General features: G+C 41.2%; 1 protein-coding gene across 2 annotated transcripts in view; it reads right to left on the bottom strand.

The window, feature by feature from the left end:
- Nucleotides 1–3,774: 3,774 nt before the first annotated feature.
- The window catches only part of LOC134538426 (putative lipid scramblase CLPTM1), a 90,317-nt gene continuing 72,597 nt past the window's right edge, over nt 3,775–21,494 (bottom strand). For both annotated transcript variants that reach the window (XM_063379748.1, XM_063379749.1), the window contains exons 10-11: nt 21,205–21,372; nt 3,775–4,297 (exon numbers count right to left, since the gene is read on the bottom strand). In XM_063379748.1, the coding sequence (XP_063235818.1) occupies nt 4,128–4,297; nt 21,205–21,372 (338 nt within the window). In that variant the 3' untranslated portion in view covers nt 3,775–4,127. The remainder of the gene's footprint in view (nt 4,298–21,204; nt 21,373–21,494) is intronic.

Genomic DNA, 21,494 nt, shown 5'->3' on the forward strand with positions numbered 1-21,494 from the left:
ATCCGGCCGGACGCAAAAAAATACATAAAAAGGAGGATATGTCCTCCTTTTGCCGGACGTCTGGTAACCCTACACGAGGTTGAGAAATTTTCTTAAGATGGATACGTTGCCTAAAATTATAGTGTTTTCTCCAGATGAAAAAGCGATTATTTTTGATCTTGTGAGAAAGCACAAAACCGTAATCGAAAACAAAACAAAAAAAACAGATGCAGTTTCTTACAGAGAAAAAAAAATTGCGTTTCGAACTCTTGATCCCGACAAAAATCAAACGGGTCTGCTAAATTTCTTATATACCTTCGCGGAACTGGATTTTCATTTTTAAGATCATCAAAAAATTCAAAAACCTCGTCAATGTGATTTGGAAATTCATCCAAATCTTCTGCCATCGCTACAAAACACGTGTCTGATGCACACTTAGCGGGCGAAACGATTTCTTTAAAAACGCATATTTAATTCCAAAACATATTTTACATATCTGCCATATGACAAAAATTTTTTTAAACAATTACAAACATACATGAACACGTTTTTATGTGGGAATTATATATTAAAACCATCAACTGCTCCGCCGATTTTCAACTGAACAGGCATTCGAATGAGCTTCAGACCACATTCACTTTCAAGTGGTTGGCTCTCCTTATCCAGCAGTCAACCAACCACTGAAAAACGTCTCTGCCGAGCAGCTTCAATGGAAAAGCCTTTCGGTGTGTGTATAACCGTCGAAAGAGCTCTCTGAATTCGGCCCTTAATGTGACATAGCAATAAACAAGTACCATTATGACACTGGTCGATTACTGCTCATGCGACAATCAATTCGTTGGATTGGTGGCTGCTCGTCTCGTTGCAATGCATTGTACCTGCACCATTCATTTATCACATGTCCTCTGTAAGTTAGTGAGATTACATAATGACCTGTGCGAACAGATGTGTTTTCTGTACGACTGCTGCAGAAGATACGGTTGATACAGTATTCATTTGGAGTGAAATATATCTCAGAGAAACTATTGCACTTGGCAGATCTGCTTTCAAGGCTGATTTGCTTGCTTGAGTGTGACCCTACAGATCAGGAAGTATCAACTGAAATATTGCACCTGGTAAGTGTAGCAAGTTTCTACTGCCAGACAGGAAGATTTCAGAAGTGCAGCAGTCAAGGAAGAAGTACACAATGTAACCACTCGGTGGTCCTTCAAGGTACTCATTAGATAATAATTGAAGAAAACGGGAAACATACAAAGTAAAAGAAACAACTCAAGAGACTGAGCACCGAAGGCCACATTAAGCCGCTGCGGTGGTAATGACTGACAAAAGTTTAAATAGGAAGGGTCTGTTGGGGTACAGAAATTAAAAAAAAATTAAATATGAGTCCGTCACTTTAGTCTAATTTGTGGCACATCAATGAAGTGATGCTGTACTGTAGAGAGGGGTGGCCCGAGCACAAAAGGAACATGAGCAAACATGCACAGATGTTTTTCAATCAGAGGCCTGATTTGCATGTGAATAAGGTTTGTCGTTTCTTGGTGCCACATATATTGCAGAAGTTATTTTGTCGCTACTTCACGAGGGACATTTGAGGATTGAACGGGGAGGGAAAAAAATCAATGGCAAGACAGTTGCTACATTGGCCTAAGACAGCAAACGACTGAAAATAACTGTATTTTGTTTAAAAACTAGTGAAACCAATGTTCACGTGAGCCCAACTCTCATGAGTTACAGAATTGCTGTTTGAGAAAGTTGGAGTGGATATTGTGACTAAGGTGTTAAGTGTTATCTTGTGGTGTAGGGTATTACTTTAAGTGGATTGAAGTACTGCCTATCTAAAGCAAGCAAAAGATGTGATTCTTAAAATAAAGACATTGTTTGCAACACATGGGGTACCGAAGGTACATATATCTGATAACAGGCCATTCAATTCGTACTTGTATAAATAATTTTCAACAGCCAGGGAATTTGAAATCATCACTGCAAGCTTTCATTACCCTAGGTCGAATGGTTCAGACAGAAAACAAGTTTTCAAGTGGTCAAGCATACGCTTAAACGATGTTCTGAGCAAATATATGTTTTAGCAGTCATTCTTTTTGAGTACCAACAAACACTAGTTTCAGGTGTTGGAATATCACCAGAACATCTGTTGATGAGGCGTAGAATGCGAACAAACTTGTCTGTGAATCAGAATCTCCTGGTCCCTTCAGGCCAATAAAATTTTATGAGATCATTAACTGAGCAACAGTTCAAAAGTAAACAGTACCATGATAATCGGGGAAAAGAAATACCTCACTTCTTCCTACAATAGGATGTATTGCTGTACAAGGATGGACAGTAGCAGCCAGCAGAGATGACTCAGCAAGTGTCTTTGTTGCACATTTTATACTAAATTAAGTTTTGAAAGTAGAGGTGAGAATTTTATGCGAGAAAAGCATTTTTGAGGTAAAGTTATTCATAAAAACAAAACCTATTCATGGAAAGTACATTTAATTAAAAAGTAGAGTATACAACAGCAAGCCAAATAAATAAAATTAATAAGTCATGAAACAAAAACATATATAGTTATAGGTACTTTAAATAGAAAATCGGAAACGTAACCAGAATGCGAGATGGAACTAACGCATAACTATCGTCGTAGTACACACTAACCACGAAAGAGTGCGGGCTATCAAATGTAGTTTACTCATGTGCATGTTGCATGCAATCGACGAGCTATCAATATTTAACTACGTGCGTGCACTCTATAGGCATCAACGTAATCAAACATGAATGAAGTCAACTAGTGTTGGCTACATTTTTATATGTGCTTCACAGTGGCAACAAAGACGGACAGATAAAGGGTATAACGGTTTAAAACATCTTTAAAAGAAAATTTACACATCGGACTACTTTGTATTTCTGTTAATTAAATAAGAAAGCGGTATTATTGAATGACTAACAGATTTAAACTTTAAAATACATCGTTTTATACAGGAAAAGAAGTTTCTAGGCAACATATTATATGGAAAAAAATAACGTATATTATATTGAGAAAATGGCGGGGGAGAAACATTTGGCCATATGGGACGGGAATTCTTATTTTGTGCGTGTATATATTAAATGAGTGTTGTTGTAATTGTTATTACTGTACTTTCCCATTATAACTATCACACTGCCTGACAGCAACTTGAAAACCGAATGTGTTGCATTGTGCTTTATCCTGTCATATTTACTATCTACAAAAAGTGCTCGGAATCTAACAGCGGGACCACAAAAATCATGCAACTATTGTGTGAGAATTTTTTTTCTCTCTCCAAATTTTATGCCTTAATATAACAGTGGGACGATTATGCGATAAAAACGTTAGTTCATAAATATGGCCGTTTTCATAATTCTATTGTGCAGCAAAATGATGCACAATGCAAAAAGCCACCCAGATCACGTATGCTAGCCGGCAATATGCCGGCCTTGAACTTGGGGATGTGGCGTCACTGCAATGACGTCATGACTGGCAGCTGCAAAGACAATGAACCATCCCTCCCCATTGCATCAAACATGCACCCCATATCACCCCATCTTAGCAGATTTAACATTCCACGCAGTAATTGTATATCATAAGAACAACTCTAGTATATTAATTTTTTTCAATAACTTAAAAAAACCCAAAGATGTATGGAAAAATAATAAAAAAAAGTTGATTGGATGATAGAACATAGATTGTATAGCATAAGCTTTAACAACTCTTTTACATCTCATCTCTGGAGGTAAAATTGCACGTTTGCCCATCATAGAGGAAATGAACAAAACACCAAATAGTTTTAACAATAATGGATGCATACACCCATTCACTCTTCTATTTTAAAATATGCACAATATACATTGTATTTATACATTCATAATACTGCATTGACTCAACAGATATAGACATGGTATGATACAGATCTTCAACATTCACAGCGCATAATCTTCAGCGAACGGGGCACACCAATGGAATTTATTTTTTTAAGCTAAAAACAACAAAATCACCATAAAAAAACCATAGAGTATAACGAAATTTTTTTCTAAGAACAAAGAAGTAACATATGACTAGAGGTTACTTACACTAAAAAATATAATTTTCGTGTTTATTACCGTTGTTTCTACTGTCAACGTTAACCATACGTATTTTACATGTTCTTTTTGGCGAGAGCTTTGCTTGTGCCGTTTTCTTTCTGTTGCTCCTGCGACTTGATGGCAGCTTCCTGCTCCATCTCCGCAGAGAAACCAAACTCATTAACCCGTGTTGGATCCGTCTTGTACATCCAGCGTTGGTACACAAAGATGCAGAACACAATGTCTGAAAAAGAAAAAAAATGAAATGCAAGGTGACTGTGCATAGCTCCAGCAACCATTACCAAGGACAAGATTATACGGTGCATTGCGATAAAACCGAAAAGCATGTCAATGCAACATTAAACAACCTGAAATGCAATTTAATTCACCATAATGGATTAAAATTCAACCAAAATCATGAAATTAATCAGCATTTTAGCAAATCTTAACTTACACAAAAATTTTATTTTAATTTATTAAATTCAATTAATCTTACTGTGAACATGGATCTCTTACCAGCAAACTCATTTTTACATTTCTGACGTCTGCTCTATACATTTTCCAAACACACAATAAATTGTAGATTTATTTTTATTTTCTAATAGTTTTGCTAAAGACATACATCTTATGAAATATTTTATTGTAAAGAAGCACCATATAGAAGTCAAAATGGTACTATTTTGGTGAATTTATTATTAAGAAATATCAGTACATTATTTGTTGGAAAACACACTATTTTTAAAAATTAAATGAATTTATAACATTAAAAATAACATGAAATCTCCAGTTATAAACCTTACGAATTTTATGCCCAAGCCCTATTATGTTAACAATGAAGTACATATATGAATTCTTTAAATTTAAATCTAAGTGTCATTTAACATTTACTTAAATGTTCTTCAAATGAATTTAGATATATATTAGTACAGACCTGCCTTTTTACTGATTTTATCTATTTTCACGGATATTGGAAGGTTAAAATGGACCAAAGTAAAAACTGTGACATTCACAGATATTTACAATGATTCGGTAATATTTTACAGTTTGAATTATGTTGAAAATATTTACATTCCACTAGCTACTTGCAGTTGTCAAAACATAGAAGTGCCCAACGGTAAAAACACTCCCATTATGCATAGCATCAAGACACTTCCAAGCGTTTAGCCAAAAACCAAAAACATAAACTCCAGCACAAGGTTTCATGAAGTAAAGAAGTAGCTTTGGTTTCGGGAAAAATGTTTTTGGTATGTTCAATTAAACAATAAGTGTCATGGTATCACTAACTATTTGAATTCTTTGCCACTTCAAATATTTAGATGCCTTATTTGTTGGACGTACTTACATGAATAAGTTCAGTACTTTTGTGACTTTGCAAGCTTAAGATGGAGAAAAAAATTAAAGCTTTCGCCAGACGGGTTATTGTATAAAAAACATTACCGTAAAGAATGGAAACAAGAATTTAAATGTTGAGGCATGAAAAAAAGAAATTTTCCGCCATTTGTTCGACTTGCAACTTAGAACTATGTGACAAAGGGGGCTTGAAGGATCTTCAGCGGCACAAAAATACACAAGTTCATGCAATAAACCAACGAGCTGCTGATCAGAGTTGTTCTTGGACGAGTTTTGTTACAAAATCAAACAAAATGATTGATGCAGAACTGTTATGGGCAAACTTCGTTTGACAAAAATTTACTTGTGGAACTCAGTGATGATTTCATGAAACTTATCCTGCAAATGTTTCCAGATAGCAAAATTGCAAGAAACTTTCACTGTACTGTATTTGCACTTTAACTAGCCAGATAATTATTCAATCTTTGGGTACATCTGCTGCATAGCCACAATTTTTCACACTGATGATGAATTAACTGATGTTAGGTCACTAAGCAAGACATAGTGTTGGGAAGGTTCTTTCCACTCGAGATTGTTTAAACTCATCTCTACAATGTGAAGGCTTTGAGTGTATTGCAACTGGAGAAAATCTCTTTGCTATGGTGAAATCTTCATTTGAAGAGGATGACATTTTCCTGGGAAAATTGTATACCGTATTGGTCCGAAAATAGGCCGACCTTTTTTGGCAGTTTTGTCAACCTTGAAATCTAGAATGGCCTATAATGGGGCACTAGCCAAAATAGAATAATTAAACACATACATTTCAAGGAAAATCACTTATGGCATAAAAATGTAATCAGATATACAAATCATTGAACTAAAATTACGCCGTACTTACGTGGAATTAGTAATTTTTCCAACTTAGAAATTTAGTAAACACACTTAACCCCAATAACGTATCATATTTTAAGTTACACAGATGTGGTCACTTGTAGCACATAGCTTTTAAAAGCTCGGTCTGGTTATTTTTGAACTGTATTTAACAGGCTGCGGTAATTATTTGCTTGTAAAATGTGGTTTTTACAGTAAACAATTAGTAAAAACAGCAATTTTGCCGTAAGGTTATTTACCGTAGTATGCTAAATGGCACCAGTGTTGGCAACGTGTAGTTGTGATACAAATAAACAAATACCGGTACATACCAACAGTAACAAGAACAATAAAACCTATTTGCAATATTGGCTGTTTTAAGGTTGATTCATACACGTTTTACATGAAACCATTTTGGGTTCTTTACGTCAAAATTAAATGTACCTTAAATGTTTTTACGTCACAATTTCTATGAACTTAGAAAATGTAGCCATTGCCGTATAAAATGTTGGCACCACTACAAAAGAATGTGAAGATAAACGGAAACACAGCTCCGGATCCAGCTCTTTGAACATGTATCCCGGATCTGTATTTGACGCACCTATTGGGTCTAGACTCTACGGAGTACCGTGCACAAAGCCATTGTTCGGTCGTAATGGCTGATCACGTAAAGGTTATAGCTTCAACTAGCAGGGGAATTAGATGTAGTTTTTCTGTCAATTTCAAAGTAAGTGTAATAAGATATGCAGAAACCACAAATAATGTGGAAGCTGCCTATGTAAATATGAACTCTCAAATATTTTGGTAAGTAAGAATAACACATTTTGTCAGTTCAATAAATACTAACTAAGTTGAAGTGTTACTGTGGTAATATGCTGCTGATAATCATTTTAGTTAGTTAAAATTTATTTTCCCCTGATTTTGAGTGTGCTGTAGAAGGGGTTGGCCTATGTTCGGACCAATACGGTAAGTATGTCATCTGGTGGAGCAAAATTCTATGTTATCCAGAGTGAAATAATTGGTTCTTACATTGCACATGCCACGTGGCTCACTAGCAGCATCTCGTGCCAGCAGTGAGCTGCCAGATGTGAATGAACAGATATCGAAAGATGTCTATGTGCTCTTCAAAACCTCGGGAAAGCGGAAAGATGAATTCAAGAATATTCAGAAAACAATGCAATTGGAGACGCACAACATTCTTTGACCTTGTTTCACGAGATGGTTGGCTCTTCTACAGAGTGTGGAACACTTGTTCGAGCAGTGGCCTGCACTGATCAAGTATTATGATAATTTGGATGGAAAAGAAAGCAAGGCAGACTATGTTCATCACATTGTTAGTTTTGTACACTCCGATTTGGCTAAAATTTACTTTTTCTCCCTCCAAGCTGTACTGCCAAGATTAACAAAATTGAAACACCTGGTTTCAAGACGAGAAACCACACGTCCATAAACTCTATCTTGAAATGTGTGTGCTGCTTAGGTAATTTGTTGCAAGTTATGTAAAATTTCCAATAATTCAGGAATGTGGTATAACTAAAGAAGACAACAAATGTGAAAACCAACAGCCAAATGAATTAATTTTTATTGGTCACAAAATCTGATATTTCTTGGAAAACTGTAATTTGGCCATCTATATATATAAAATAAAGTCGTGTTAGTTACACTATTTATAACTCAAGAACGGCTGAACCGATTTGGCTGAAAATTGGTAGGGAGGTAGCTTAGAACCAGGAGACGGACATAGGATACTTTTTATCCTGTACCCGGAGAAAAAAAAAAAAATTTAAAAAAAAAACTAAAAACACGCTTTATATAGAAAACAAAACTAAAAAAATAGAAAATTAAGAAAGTATATTGTTTACAATAATCATAACCCTCTCTCAATTTTCATTTAATTGTCACTTTTCATTTAATTAAATGTCACAATATTTAGTAGACTTTGTTTATATCGCGCCAAAGACAAACTGAAAGAAAAGAGTTCGCACATGAGCGAAATGGTTTTCTTTACAATGTGCGAACTCTTTTCTTTCAGTTTGTCTTTGGCGCGATATAAACAAAGCCTACTAAAAACTGTGAAATTATATAAATTGACGAAAATCTTATTTTGCAAATTTAATAATGGAATAATCTTATCAAATTAGTGTATTGTCATCGGTCCTCGATAAATTTACAAAGTTTGAATGAAATCTGGCCGTTTAAAGTGGGTCAAAATCGCACCCAAAGGAGTCGGTTACAAACATACAAACAAACATGCATACAGGTGAAGCTAATATAAAGCGTGTAAAAAAAGTGGTATAACAAAACGCAACTGAAAATAAAACGAAAAATTTATCAGTCATGACATCAGTCAAGCCGTTAATTTGTTAAAATTGGTATAACAAAACGCAACTGACATGGAATAACATAACACAACTGACAGCTAAACGTAATGTTGTCTATGGTCAAGTATGGTTGAAAATTTGACAATTAACAAAACACAACTGACAGCTGAACGTAATGTTGTCTATTGTTAAGTATGGTTGAAAATTTGACAATATAAAATTTTAAAGTTGACCAGTTGATGTGTTGACCAGTTTCTATTGGCTTATCGTGCCGATATTATCATTAACAATACCATGCCGCGACCAAGACGATCAAATCTTTCCCGACAAGGCCGTAATGCAACTAGGATTCGAAACATTGCGAATGAAAGGACTGAGGAAGAACAAAAAATTGCAGGTGGAGAGCGCCGTGTTAGTATGGCTCGACTTCGTGCTTCTCAATCACAAGAGCAAAGCGAGGCTGCCCGTGAAACGGCTCGGTTGACAATGTGAAATCGTCGAGCAAACCTCAGAGATCAACAACTAAATAATTTTCGACGCAAAGAAGAAATTTATCAAGTACTGATTTGAATCGAGCAGCGTTTCGATACGATTGCAGCACTGATTACTGCTTGCATACTAGCGTTCGCATTGGGCCAATGGACGTTGTTAGCCTGTTTTGTGGCGCATTGATGTTTTCCAGAGAAACGCCAGGATTGTGCTGCCTTAGTGGGAAAGTGAAATTGCCATTATTGACTCCGCCACCTGAGCCATTGCATTCATTGCTTCGTGGCGAAACACCCGAATCACGATATTTTCTAGCAAACACTCAAAAATACAATAGTTGTTTCCAAATGACCTCATTTGGGGCAGACATTATCGAAGAACGAGGATTTCATCCAACGTTCAAGGTATTCATTTATTTTTGTACTTACATACAATACAGTAGAATGATAATATACTATACTTATTCTTATGTATTACTAGCTTTTACCCGCGGCTTCGCTCGCGTTATGTCCTTAAGTATCAAAGATCATTTCAAAGAAAAAAAAATGGTAATTGTTTTTTTTATTGCGTGACTGTAATCATCAGTATTAAAAAATTCTAACATCCGATTCATCTTAAAAAACTGAAAACATGCTTTATTGAAATACTAGCTGACCCGGCGAACTTTGTTCCGCCTTAGAGGCATTAAATGAGCAGATTTTGGATTTTATTAATATATTAAATATAAATAAAAAAATCAAGTATTTTGATGATTCTTTATTGGCCATTTATTGCCTCTAAGGCGGAACAAAGTTCGCCGGGTCAGCTACTGAGTATAAAAAAAGATTCCTTGGGAATGTCATATAATTCAATCAGACAGCAACTAAAGAGCTGTATCGCCTCCTGCTTCTTGAGGATGATGTGTTAAAGAACATTACGATTTTTTATCCCTGCGACAAGCCATTAGGAACCTGGCAAAAAGTGGAGAAGCTTGACAACAGGTTTCCAAATGTCACTGGGCCAGATGACATGGACAAACTTAATGGTGAATTTATCTCATATTCATTATGGAACCCTGTACCAGCCTTCCAAACCAGGAAATAGATTCACAATGGCACAGGGTCTCTCAACAAAGGCAGCATGAGGTGGTGCTTTCTCAGTGCTCTCAAAACTGGCGAAAGAAATGTTGATTCTTCCTCACAGCAATACATACCACTGTGGAAATGGGTTTCAGCAACCTCCAGATGGTGAAAACAGCTTACAGATTATTAATGTAATCACCGATGCTGAACACACTGTTGCATTGCAGAATTGAGAAAATCCACAGGTTTGGCTTACAAGCCTACTGAATATTTGCGGGAAAAAAAGCACAAAATCTAAAAAATTAACCATTTGATGATGTAAAATACGTGTATTTTTTAAACTTGTAAATAACTTCAGTTGTATAGAGGTATTAATAATTTGTAAATAAAGAAGAACACTAAGCATAAGTATATTGAAGCGAAACTTTCAACTTATATTTCATTTTACTGTGATACCAGCAAATAGTTTGTAAATTAAGTGGCAAATCTTACATATTTTGTTTACTATCTTTTAACTTTTTAAAATTATGTTTTGGTTTACACTGCATTTTTGAAATTGGCATGAAAAATAAATGTAAATTATAGTTTTAAAGTTACTGGAATTAAAATTGAATTCGGTGGCAGGCCTGTACTGTAAAATTAATATTAATAGTAGTAGCATCTTGATTAATATGGTAGTCAGCAAACACACTTACCTGATTAGAAAATGATTTATTTTGATTAACATACACATTTAATGAAAAAAAGTATTTGATTAGCACTCTGTTTTCATGGAAAGAATCAGGCATTCCTTCGAGGGCTGGGTGTACTTTATTCACTATTGATGAACTCCCCAAAACATCCTATATTAGTGTACACCAATCCTTCATTTAGCACGTCTGTAAATTATAGTTAGCGTGAAATGTCCAAAGGAAAAAAAAAAAAGTTGAGTATAATGCCACGAAGTCTGTTTCAACTTCTGTAAACAGATGTGCAGTGGCATATACAGTAAAAACTTTTTGTTGCGACCCCATTTATTGCGACCACCTCTCTATTACAACCCTATTTCGAGGAACCGTGAAAAAGTTGCCGAAAATCCGAAGAAAATCGGACAGAAAATAAGTTTCTTGTGGTGAGTAACGTGTTGCTGCGTTTCTCTTGCCGAGTGCTTCCTGTCGACCGCTGTCAGCGCTTAACAACCCCCATTCCACGTCCCTTTGCCGGCAGGGTGTAAATAAAGGTTTTTGTGGCAACGTGTTTACGTTTAGCTTTTTGCGAGTGTCTAGTGTGGTACGCAGTTAAGGCAAAGCTACCTGCTGGATTTCTCTTGATTTTGATTACTATCGGTTGACAATACACAGCAACCGACTGGATGCACGCCCGCCTCGACTTGTTTTAACTGCCGCAGCGATGTTTATTTTGACAGCTCAAGAAATTATCTTTTCCCGTGGGTTGACAGAAAAAGGTCGCTTCACCCAGCATAAAAAAAAAAGGCTACGCTACTTATTCCCCGCGCAGTAAACACACTGGCTGCCGTCTGTCTACCCCGCATTTATCTTTCTTCTAACATTCCACGTCTCGCCTCTCGCGCAAGCAATAACTAGGGCCACGATTATATGGTGAATCGGGAAATCACGAAATTTTCCGCGAATTTATATGGAAAATGCGAAAAAAGCGATTTTTAAGAAAAACAGCTAAATAACACCGAAATTACACAATACAAGTCTCATGTATTTTAATGTGAAAAGCTTGATAGTCAAGACTTGCCCGGGTCCTGATTGATAAGCTGGAAAAATTTCCTGCCTTGCATTTCTACATGCTTCCTCTAATCAGCTTTAGGGCGCCGTCTGGTCAGCGTGTGTGTTAGTGAAGCGGGATGATAAGAGCGACGCTCAATAGTAGTTCTAGCGCGGTAAAACCTCTAAGTGCAAGGCTCTGAACTGGCGCGCAGTCATCTCGTTCCCGTCAGATAACTGTGAAATTTGAGAGGTGACCGTAACATTATATGGCGGAAAAATAAAGATATAGGTGTAATACATTTCCCTATGATACTTTCAAGAAATTTGTAACGGGTTTTTTTACACCTAAAACTTCGAAAACATGCCTTTTAGCCATTTTATCGCAATAGAACCAGTTGGGCATTAAATTCTTAAATGCTTTTCGTAAACAGACTCCAGTCGGATATCTAGTGTAGTTTGGAAATCGCGTAGGTTTTTCGTGGCTGTGCGCGGCACACAACTGTAGTTGCCATGCGTCACGAGCCGAGAATGTTGTCCGGCAGGAAGGGCGAGTATAGTTCATTTGTGGCAAAAATGGATACTTTTACGTCCCTGCTAAATTTTTCCATTAAAGAAATTTTGAAGTTTCAGTGATTTTCCAGCAGAAATAATGTTGTGTAACTAACAAACAAATTGTATCAAAACAATTAACGGTAAATGGCTGTCGCGGGGGGCCCTAAAAATTTTACATTTTACCAGAAATGGACTAAACAAACCTTGCTTTCGTTGCACGCAGTTTGGAGAAGGGAAGGAAGGATGTTGACAGTTTCACATGCCAAAGGACGTTGAATGAGGAGGGGGAGAGAGACACGATGGTTTGTATGCCTGGGAGGGATGAACCTTGAAGTCTGGACAAGGGAAGGAGAGGTAAGCCGTATGATGTCATGCATCCGCCGCCTGTGCTGCCGCCAGCCTGTCTAGACGAGATTCCCGCGCTCCCACTTACGTTGCACAAGCTACTGCTGCCGTATTTTTAAAGGAAATGTCCCATTATTTTTTTGTTATTCTTACATGAACATTATTGGAAGTATTAAAGCCGACACAAAAATACGCTGTGTGTTAAAATTTACAGATTTTGTATTTTTTTAAATTATTTTTTTCTTCTGATTTTCACATTTTGGTCAAAATGTCCAATTTTTTGACGGTTCCCGAGAAGGTATTAGTAAAATCACTGCTTCGTTAAATCCGGGGTTCGTGACATCGGGGTTCTAGTGTATTTAACTACGGCAAGCAGAAAACGTACATGTAAACTAACCAGTAAAAATAAACTGTCTATTGACATATTTTCTTTAGAGGTGGCCTGTAGGGCGACGGACTTGTCATGAAGGTTCAAGTGGGTTTAAAGCAAAGCTGTCTAGCATTGTGAGATTGTGAGTGACAGCATCCTGCCATTGTACGGCTGGTTTCTTAGTGAGTAGCGGTTTGGGAAAAGGAGTGGAGTGGAGTATAGTGGGGGGGGGGGAAAGCATGAAATCAACTGAAAATTTAGGAAAAATTTTATTATGACCCCCCCTCTATTACGACCCTATTCCTGGGAACCGTGAGGGGTCGTTTCAGAGAGGTTTGACTGTAGTTAGCCATACAAGGGGGGAAGAGCAGGTCTGACTACGCTATTGGTTGTTGTACAAACATCAGCTATGGCAAGTTAAGTTGCAGCTATGGAGTGTAAAGGACCAAATATTTTTACCTACAGGCGTATGCCACCGTGTCATACCATTGTCTCCCGGCCTCAGCCTGGGCCATGATGAACTCAATCAAGCCAGTAGCAGGGAACTCACACAAACACAAGCAATGTCTGAGCATTCATCTGCCGGTAACTGTACGTGCGCAAGCAACTGCAGTTGGAATCATAGTGGAATCATAGCTTACAAGTGAGAGCATAATGCTTCATGTTCAAGTATTTTAGACAAAACTGTAAGTATTATGGCGTGCAGATTGTCATGTGGCCACACTTATGTTGGTCGCACTTTAGTTTTAAGCAAGTCAACTGTGCGCACAATCGTACAAAATAAGGAATCTATCAAACGTTTATATAAGTCTGATGCTGTTGGTCGTACTAGTGGGAATATATTTAACATTAGATACCGGAACAGAAATGAACATGATTCACATGGAAAAAGTTGTTAAATGAATGGTGCAATTAAAAAAAATCATGGGGCTGACAGGATTGATGTGAACCAAGCGGTGATACACGAATAAGCACTTTAATTTTTGAAAAATGAAAATTTAAATATCTGGACAGTAATATCGTTTTCATTGCCAGTAAAGGATGGTATGGAAAGTTCGCAGAAAGGTACGCGATGTGAGTTGAAGTTCATGCCCAGGTGGGCAAGTCAACCAGCCAATTGATAACTACCGTATTTACTCGCGTAAAGGCCCCCCTTTTTTCCCCAAATTTTGACTCCAAAAAAGGGGAGGGGGCCTATACGCGAATTTGGAGGAAAAAATAGATTTTTCTTTTCAAGTTGTGCGCCTTTGTTCGAATGAGGTAGGCGGGGGAGGCAGCGACGCGGCAGGAGGGAGAGAGAGGCAACGACTCCGCAGGGGGGAGAGGCAGCGCTATATCAGGGGGGGGAGAGGCAGAGGCAGCGCTGTGTCAGGAGGGGAGAGAGGCAGAGGCGTGGCTTAACCTCCCTCCTGCCAGCTAGCCAGCCAACCAGACAAAGGAGTGTTAGAATCCTTGACCCACTTCCCTTCCTCCTTCACTTCCCCTCTTCTTCTCCGACAACACTGCACATCAACACAGCGCGCGAGTCCAGCTTGACTCGCCTGCGCGCAGCCGAAGGGAGCGGATGTGCCGAGGAGCAGCCCAGCCGGATTAGGAGAGCCTGACCTGCGCGAAGCTGCCGTGAAGAGAGGGAAGAGGACGCCAAGCCTGTGCTAGCACCTCTCAGTGCTACACAGCCCGACTACACGACTTCGGAGAGAGAAGCTGGAGTGACATACGGACAAAGACTACAGCGCCCAACAAGCACTGTCGACACCCAGGGTGCAGCACCCTTTGGCCTAGCCGCGACCCTGGCTAACTAGCCCCAGGGAAGCGGTCAGTGGGTGCTTCAGTGCATATAGGCTGTGACGCGACACACAAACGACTAGCGATGGACAGTGAGGCTGCGATGAGCGCGCCCCTTCCGGGCTTCGATAACGACGCAAATTTTGAGGCTCCGTCAGAGCCGACCACGTCAAGCGCCCCGTTTGAGCTCGTCACAAATAGGCGAGCGAAACGCCTGTATCGGGATGCAGACAGCGACAGCGACCGCGAGGAATGTCGTGCCCCCCCTCCCGCCCGGACACCTGCCCAGGCGACCGCGCCAGGTACAGGAGCGCCCACAACACGCGCCCCACGCATTAAGCCTTTGTTCGTCTTTCTGGACAAGGGCCATCAATACCCGCAGGTATACAGCGTCCTAAAGGCAGCTCTGGCAGAGAAGTTTACCTGCCAGAACCGCGGCCGCGACCAAATCCAGGTCAACCCGGCATTGATAACGGACTACGTCCGCGCGACCAAGGCCCTTCAGGCAATAGGGGCCCAACACTCCGTCCTCCTTCAGAAGGACGAAGTGCCGAACAAATTTGTACTCCGGGGAGTTCACCACGATATCCCCAACGACTTCATCGTTGCGGAATTCGCCACGCAAAACCTACCAGTGCAGAACCACTGGTTTCTCACCAGCCGACAGCGCAACTCAAAGTGCGACGCCCTCGTCATCGAGGTGCTACAGGCCTTCGACAAGGCACGCGTATACGGACTGACGGAGTTCGCCGGCCTACGTATAAGGGTAGACGACTTCAAGCGTCCTTCAGGCCCGAGCCAGTGCAGAAAATGCCAGCGCTTCGGACATTCTGGCAGAGGCTGCCACGCCAACGTAGTGTGCAGGTGGTGCAGCGGCGACCACAGTGCAATTAACTGCCTCCACGCCGGTAAAGACACCGCCGAGAAGAAGTGCGCACACTGCGGCGAGCCCCACTGCGCGAATTACCGCGGCTGCCACGAATACAAGCGCGAGACCCGCCGTCACTTACCGCCCCAGGCTCGCAAGGGACGCGAGCAACAATCTCGCCGCGACATGCGCGCCAATCAGCGCGCAGCTGAGCAGCCCGCGCCCCAGCAGGCCGGCCCTTCAGGCCACCAGGGCCCGCCTAGGCCCAACCACTGGGACCAGCGGGCACACCAGAACAACCTGGGCCAGTACATGCCTCAGGCGTTCCAAAACCGCTACGCGCCCCTCCAACAACACTGCGAACCCAGCTACCGGGACGATTTGAATTTCCCGGCGCTGGCTAACAACCCGCGCCGCCGCAACCAGAGGCAGCCGAAAAAGAATTGGACTGGCCACAAAAATGGCCAGGGCAAACCCCAGCAGCCAGCCCAGGACAAGCTGCTGGCAAGCAAGGCTGCCACAACACCAGCGCCTATTGTAGCGCCGCGCCAGGAAACTGCGGCTCCAGTCGTGGAGACGATGGTAGTTGATGCGACGCCGATGCCGCCAACTGCCCCGCCCGCACCCACAGCACAAAGCCCCGCAGAGCCGGCTGTTTTCCAGAAAATCCTGGAAAGCAACCACACACTCATGACCGACCCGAAATTGGCAGCATCCATCGGCCCTCTATGCGAACTCCTCGCGATATGGTGCGACCCTAGCTTTGACCTACCCAAAAAAGTCCAAGCTACGCTGGGCTTTGTTCAGGGATTGAATACCATACTCAATGGTAGCAACTAATCCGGTCCCGAGTTGCTTAACAACCTCGACCAATAGTATTAAGGTCCACTCCCTTCTTTTCTGGAATGCACGCGGAATAAAAAATAAATTACCGGAGTTTATAAACCACCTGGAAAATTACAAAATTAAAATCGCGGCTATAAACGAGACACACTTACAACCGATAGATCGCCTAACGATACTAAATTACGTAATATATAGGCGCGATAGAAACAACAGAGGCGGCGGGGTAGCCCTAGCAGTTCATAACAGTATTAAGCACTCAGTATGCCAACTCCCCGACTTTCATAACCTTGAAGCTGTTGGAATTAATATCTCAATAAACCAACAACAACTTAAAATCATTTCTATGTACGCCCCACCCGGTAGGTCCCTCTGCCAGGACGATCTCAACGCCCTGTACGGAGCAGCCCCGAGCTTCTTGGCAGTAGGCGATATAAATGCCAAACATACACAGTGGAACTGCAGACGCACCACAGCAAATGGTAGGCTACTGTTTGCCGATCAACAGAACAAAAAATTCCACGTGCATGCTCCCACAGAGCCCACTCACGACCCAAATAGCATTGATTGCTTGCCAGATATTCTAGATATCGCCATAAACAAGCGTGTCAACACGGGATTCGAACTCGAGGTTGTCCGCGCCCTTTCCTCAGATCATTTCCCTGTTCACCTAATTTTCGATGACGCGAACACAGACTCAAAGCCGCCACGGAAGTATAGAGATTATAAAAACGCGGATTGGCGCGGGTTTAAAAATTACTTGACCACAAACCTTCAGGATGTGACCGAACTCACTATAGAAAATAGCATTAATCTTGAAACGGCGATAACTGAGTTCACAGTGAAAATCCAGGCCGGTATAGACGCGTGCATCCCAGAAAAGGAAGTTAAGTTAGCACATGACGAGCTGCCAGCTTACATCAGCGATCTTATATCGCAAAAAAAACAGATTACGCCGTGAATACACTCGGCGGCGCACACAAGCCACAAAACGCCGGATAAATGAAATCCAAACAGTCATTTCCGACGAAATTTCCCTCTGGCGCAGCAGCCAATGGGAAACAAAGATCTCGCAACTCAAGATCCAGGACGGGAGTGCCTGGGCCATGACGAAGCGACTCTTAAATAAAACAGATAAAATCCCTCCCCTTCAAACAAACAACGGCATAGTTTTTCAGCCCCAAGACAAGGCACAAGCTTTCGCTAATGTCTTAGAAAACGCCTTCCAGCCCAACATGGAGCCCTGCGATAGGCCGTTCACAGCGCAGATTTACCGCGAACTACGCGCTAAACTGCACCAGCCCACAGTCTCCGAGCCCCTATTAACACAGGCCCAGGAAATTAAGCGAGCTATCAAGCAAATGAAGCCGCGTAAAGCACCAGGCAACGACCGCATCCAGGCAGTTGTCCTAAAACAGCTCCCCGACGAAGCACTAGAATATTTAGCTGAATGCATAAACGCAATGCTCAGACTACATATTTTCCCTACCCAGTGGAAACAAGCACAAGTAATTGTTTTCCACAAGCCAGGGAAAGACAAAACCCTGCCTCAGAATTACAGGCCAATAAGCCTACTAAGCACTGTGTCGAAAGTCGCGGAAAAAATCCTACTATCCAGGCTTAACAAACACATACACGATCACAACTTACTGCCGGACGAGCAATTCGGTTTCCGAAGTACCCATTCGACAGTACATCAATTAGTTCGTCTCACAGAAGAGATCACTAGCGCATTTAACGCTCAAAACTATGTAGTTGCGACGTTTTTAGACGTAGAAAAAGCCTTCGACAGGGTATTTCATGCGGGGCTGATCTACAAATTATTTCAAACTAATTTCCCCGACTGCTATATTAAGCTAGTCGCGTCCTACCTCGCAGACAGAACCTTCAGAGTGTCAACTGAAGGAGCTCTGTCTGATATTAAACAAATAAGAGCTGGCGTACCACAAGGCAGTATTCTTGGCCCTGTCCTATTCAACATATATACATATGACTTACCACGCCCTGAACACCGCCTAGTAAAGATAGGTTGCTATGCAGATGATACTATACTTTACAGTAGATCATATAACCTCCAGCTGGCCACGGCCAGACTCCAGGATGCATTAGCTGTGTACCAGCAATGGTGCACATCCTGGCGAATAAAAGTAAACACAGCTAAGTCAGAGGCTATTGTGTTTACCCGCAAAAACCTTCCGCCTGTAGAACGCAGGCCACCCATACATTTGTTCAACGAACAAATCCCTCACAAGGATGTAGTAAAATACCTAGGCGTACACATGGACAGGAAACTGCTCTGGCGCCATCATATTGACGCCAAGCGGGCTCAAGCCCATGCTAGAATGAGCTCACTATATCCAGTCATGAGTAGGCGATGTGGAGGCACAGTAAAAAATGGTCTGCTGCTCTACAAAGCACTCATTCGCCCCATAATTACGTACGCAGCCCCAGTATGGGCAACTGCTGCAAAATCGCACTTAATAAAGCTACAACGAGTACAAAACAAATGTATTCGGGCAGTTACAGACGCCCCAGTGTATTGTGCTGTAGCAGCCTTACATCGTGAAACGAAGTCGGAAACCTTACAAGACTTCTACATCAGAACTACACAAACTTTTTACGATAAATGCGCAAATAGTTTAAATCCACATATTTCTACATTAGGAAATTATGATCCAGACATTAATGAGAAATATAAACGCCCAAAATCTATCCTGTCACACCGCCCGCCGTAGACGCGGACGCGGCGGGACTGCTCTCTGATTGGCCGGCAGCCGCGGACCAATCAGCGCGCCCCCTCCCCTGCTCCGAGCGCGAGAACACGCGCGCGGAGCGTACGCACACAAGCTGGCAGCTCACGTACATTAAGTTAATATTAAGTTAAGTTAATATTAGGCCCCAATTATATATAAGCACACATCATCCCACTACACACTGCACAACACAAACTATCAGGCGAATCAAATAGTCGTGCTTTGGCCCAGCGGGGCCCTAATGGAATAAGTAAATTATCCTTCGAAGATTAACAGCGTAGATGCTAGGCTAGAGTCTTTCAATGACAGAAGGTGGCAATTTCTCTAACTGACCGACTGCCTTTTGCTGGCAACAGGTCGACCTGAAGCTATGTCACCATTCTGGAGTCTGGCTCGATGCCCTGCTCGCGACCGCAGCTCACACAGCGTAGTACTGCAGCTAGGACTTTTCAATGACAGATGGTGGCAATTTCTCTAACTGACCGACAGCCTTTTACTGGCGACAGGTCGACCTGAAGCTATGTCACCACTCTGGAGTCTAGTCCGACGCCACAGTTCGCGACCGCCCCACTTACACGATCATATTACACAGCGACAATGAGTGCTAACTGGCAGCACGACGGGAAACGGCATAAGCCGCCCCCAAAATGACCAGACCTGACCAAACCAATGCGGACTAAAAGTCCAAGTGCCCCACCCTTGCATAGTAGAACTTCTACCACGCCCCACTCTTCTTCCAGGACCATCCTTCTATTCCTGTAATCCACCTGCTTGTAATAATGCATGACCTTTGCATCCCACATCCCAGGGTTTTCCCTCTGTCTATGGAGGTTTTACCTGGGCCCAACTTATCTAGTTTTAGTCTAGAATTAAGAGTGAGGGGAGTTAGTCATGGCGAAAACGTCTGCCATGGCTGGCCAATCCCCTCCTAGCACATGATGCACGTGACCTTTTCTGCATGGTTAAAAACCCGCATGTTTAGAGCGTATAGGGCTTGCCCTGAGACGCACTTAGAGTCTTCCCTACCTAGACCCCTCCCTTACACACTTAGTTTTAACTTAGGTTAGGAAAAAAAAAAAAAAAAACGAGTCTAGCTTTCTTTATCTTTATGTCGTTTGAGATAGGACTAACTGCTTACGTCTGGCATGCCTCACGACGGTCCTACTGAGAACGGACAAACTATAATACTAGTCTCTGTATCACTGCCGCTTACAAAATCACCTCCCGCCGGTCACAATACATGGCTTGTTGTTTGATGCATGCCAAGCTGCCCTGCCCTCAGATAAACCCAGAAAAACACGTTTTTAAATTTTTTCTCAAAAATGTTTACAAAACAAGGAGGGGGGCTTATACGCGGGCGGGGCCTTTACGCTAGTAAATACGGTATCTCCCATTGCATGGTGTCAAATTTGTCATACAAAGTATTCAATAGTAGGCTTTGTATTCAATAGTAGTATGCTTATAAAGATAAATGGTGTGACATATTTATCATTGAGTGTTATTCTATGCATTTATATTAAGTGAAGAATATTTCCCCACACATTTTGGAACACATTGAGTAAATTAGCCTTGCTATTTATGGAGACCAATGCTTCAGAATACATGATTTCAGATAACACAAACAATTTTAGGAACGCATTAGTTGTGCTAAGTGAGGGATTGGTGTATAATCTAAAAATTGATGCAAATATGGTTCATTATCACTATAACACTGATACTAAAAACTATCCCCAAAAGTTTAAATTTTTTCATTATAATGTTCAAAGGGCACAATTCTGTGATTATTTACACAGGAGAGTCACCAATCAAATTAATTCTGGAAAACAAAATACAAAATGTATTCTACTAACCATCTCGGAAGCAGCCTATCCGGTACAAGGTAGGCATCTTGATGACAAAAGCAAATATGTCATCAATGATGGTATTGAGAAATTTGTAAGTGAGCATCCGCCATGGCAGATGAGCGACAGACTTCATCTTGTAGTTGATGAACAGCTGAGGTGTCATCATGATGAACCCTTCAAAAAAAAGTTACACAACCATATTAGTTTACATATAGAGGAAATAAAACTAAGATTAACGAACTGATGACTCGAAAAGAGTGTACAGTGAACTCCATTACCCACAGAAATCCAAATAA

The sequence above is a fragment of the Bacillus rossius genome, chromosome 13, assembly GCF_032445375.1.
Source record: "Bacillus rossius redtenbacheri isolate Brsri chromosome 13, Brsri_v3, whole genome shotgun sequence".
In the NCBI taxonomy this organism is placed as follows: domain Eukaryota; kingdom Metazoa; phylum Arthropoda; class Insecta; order Phasmatodea; family Bacillidae; genus Bacillus; species Bacillus rossius.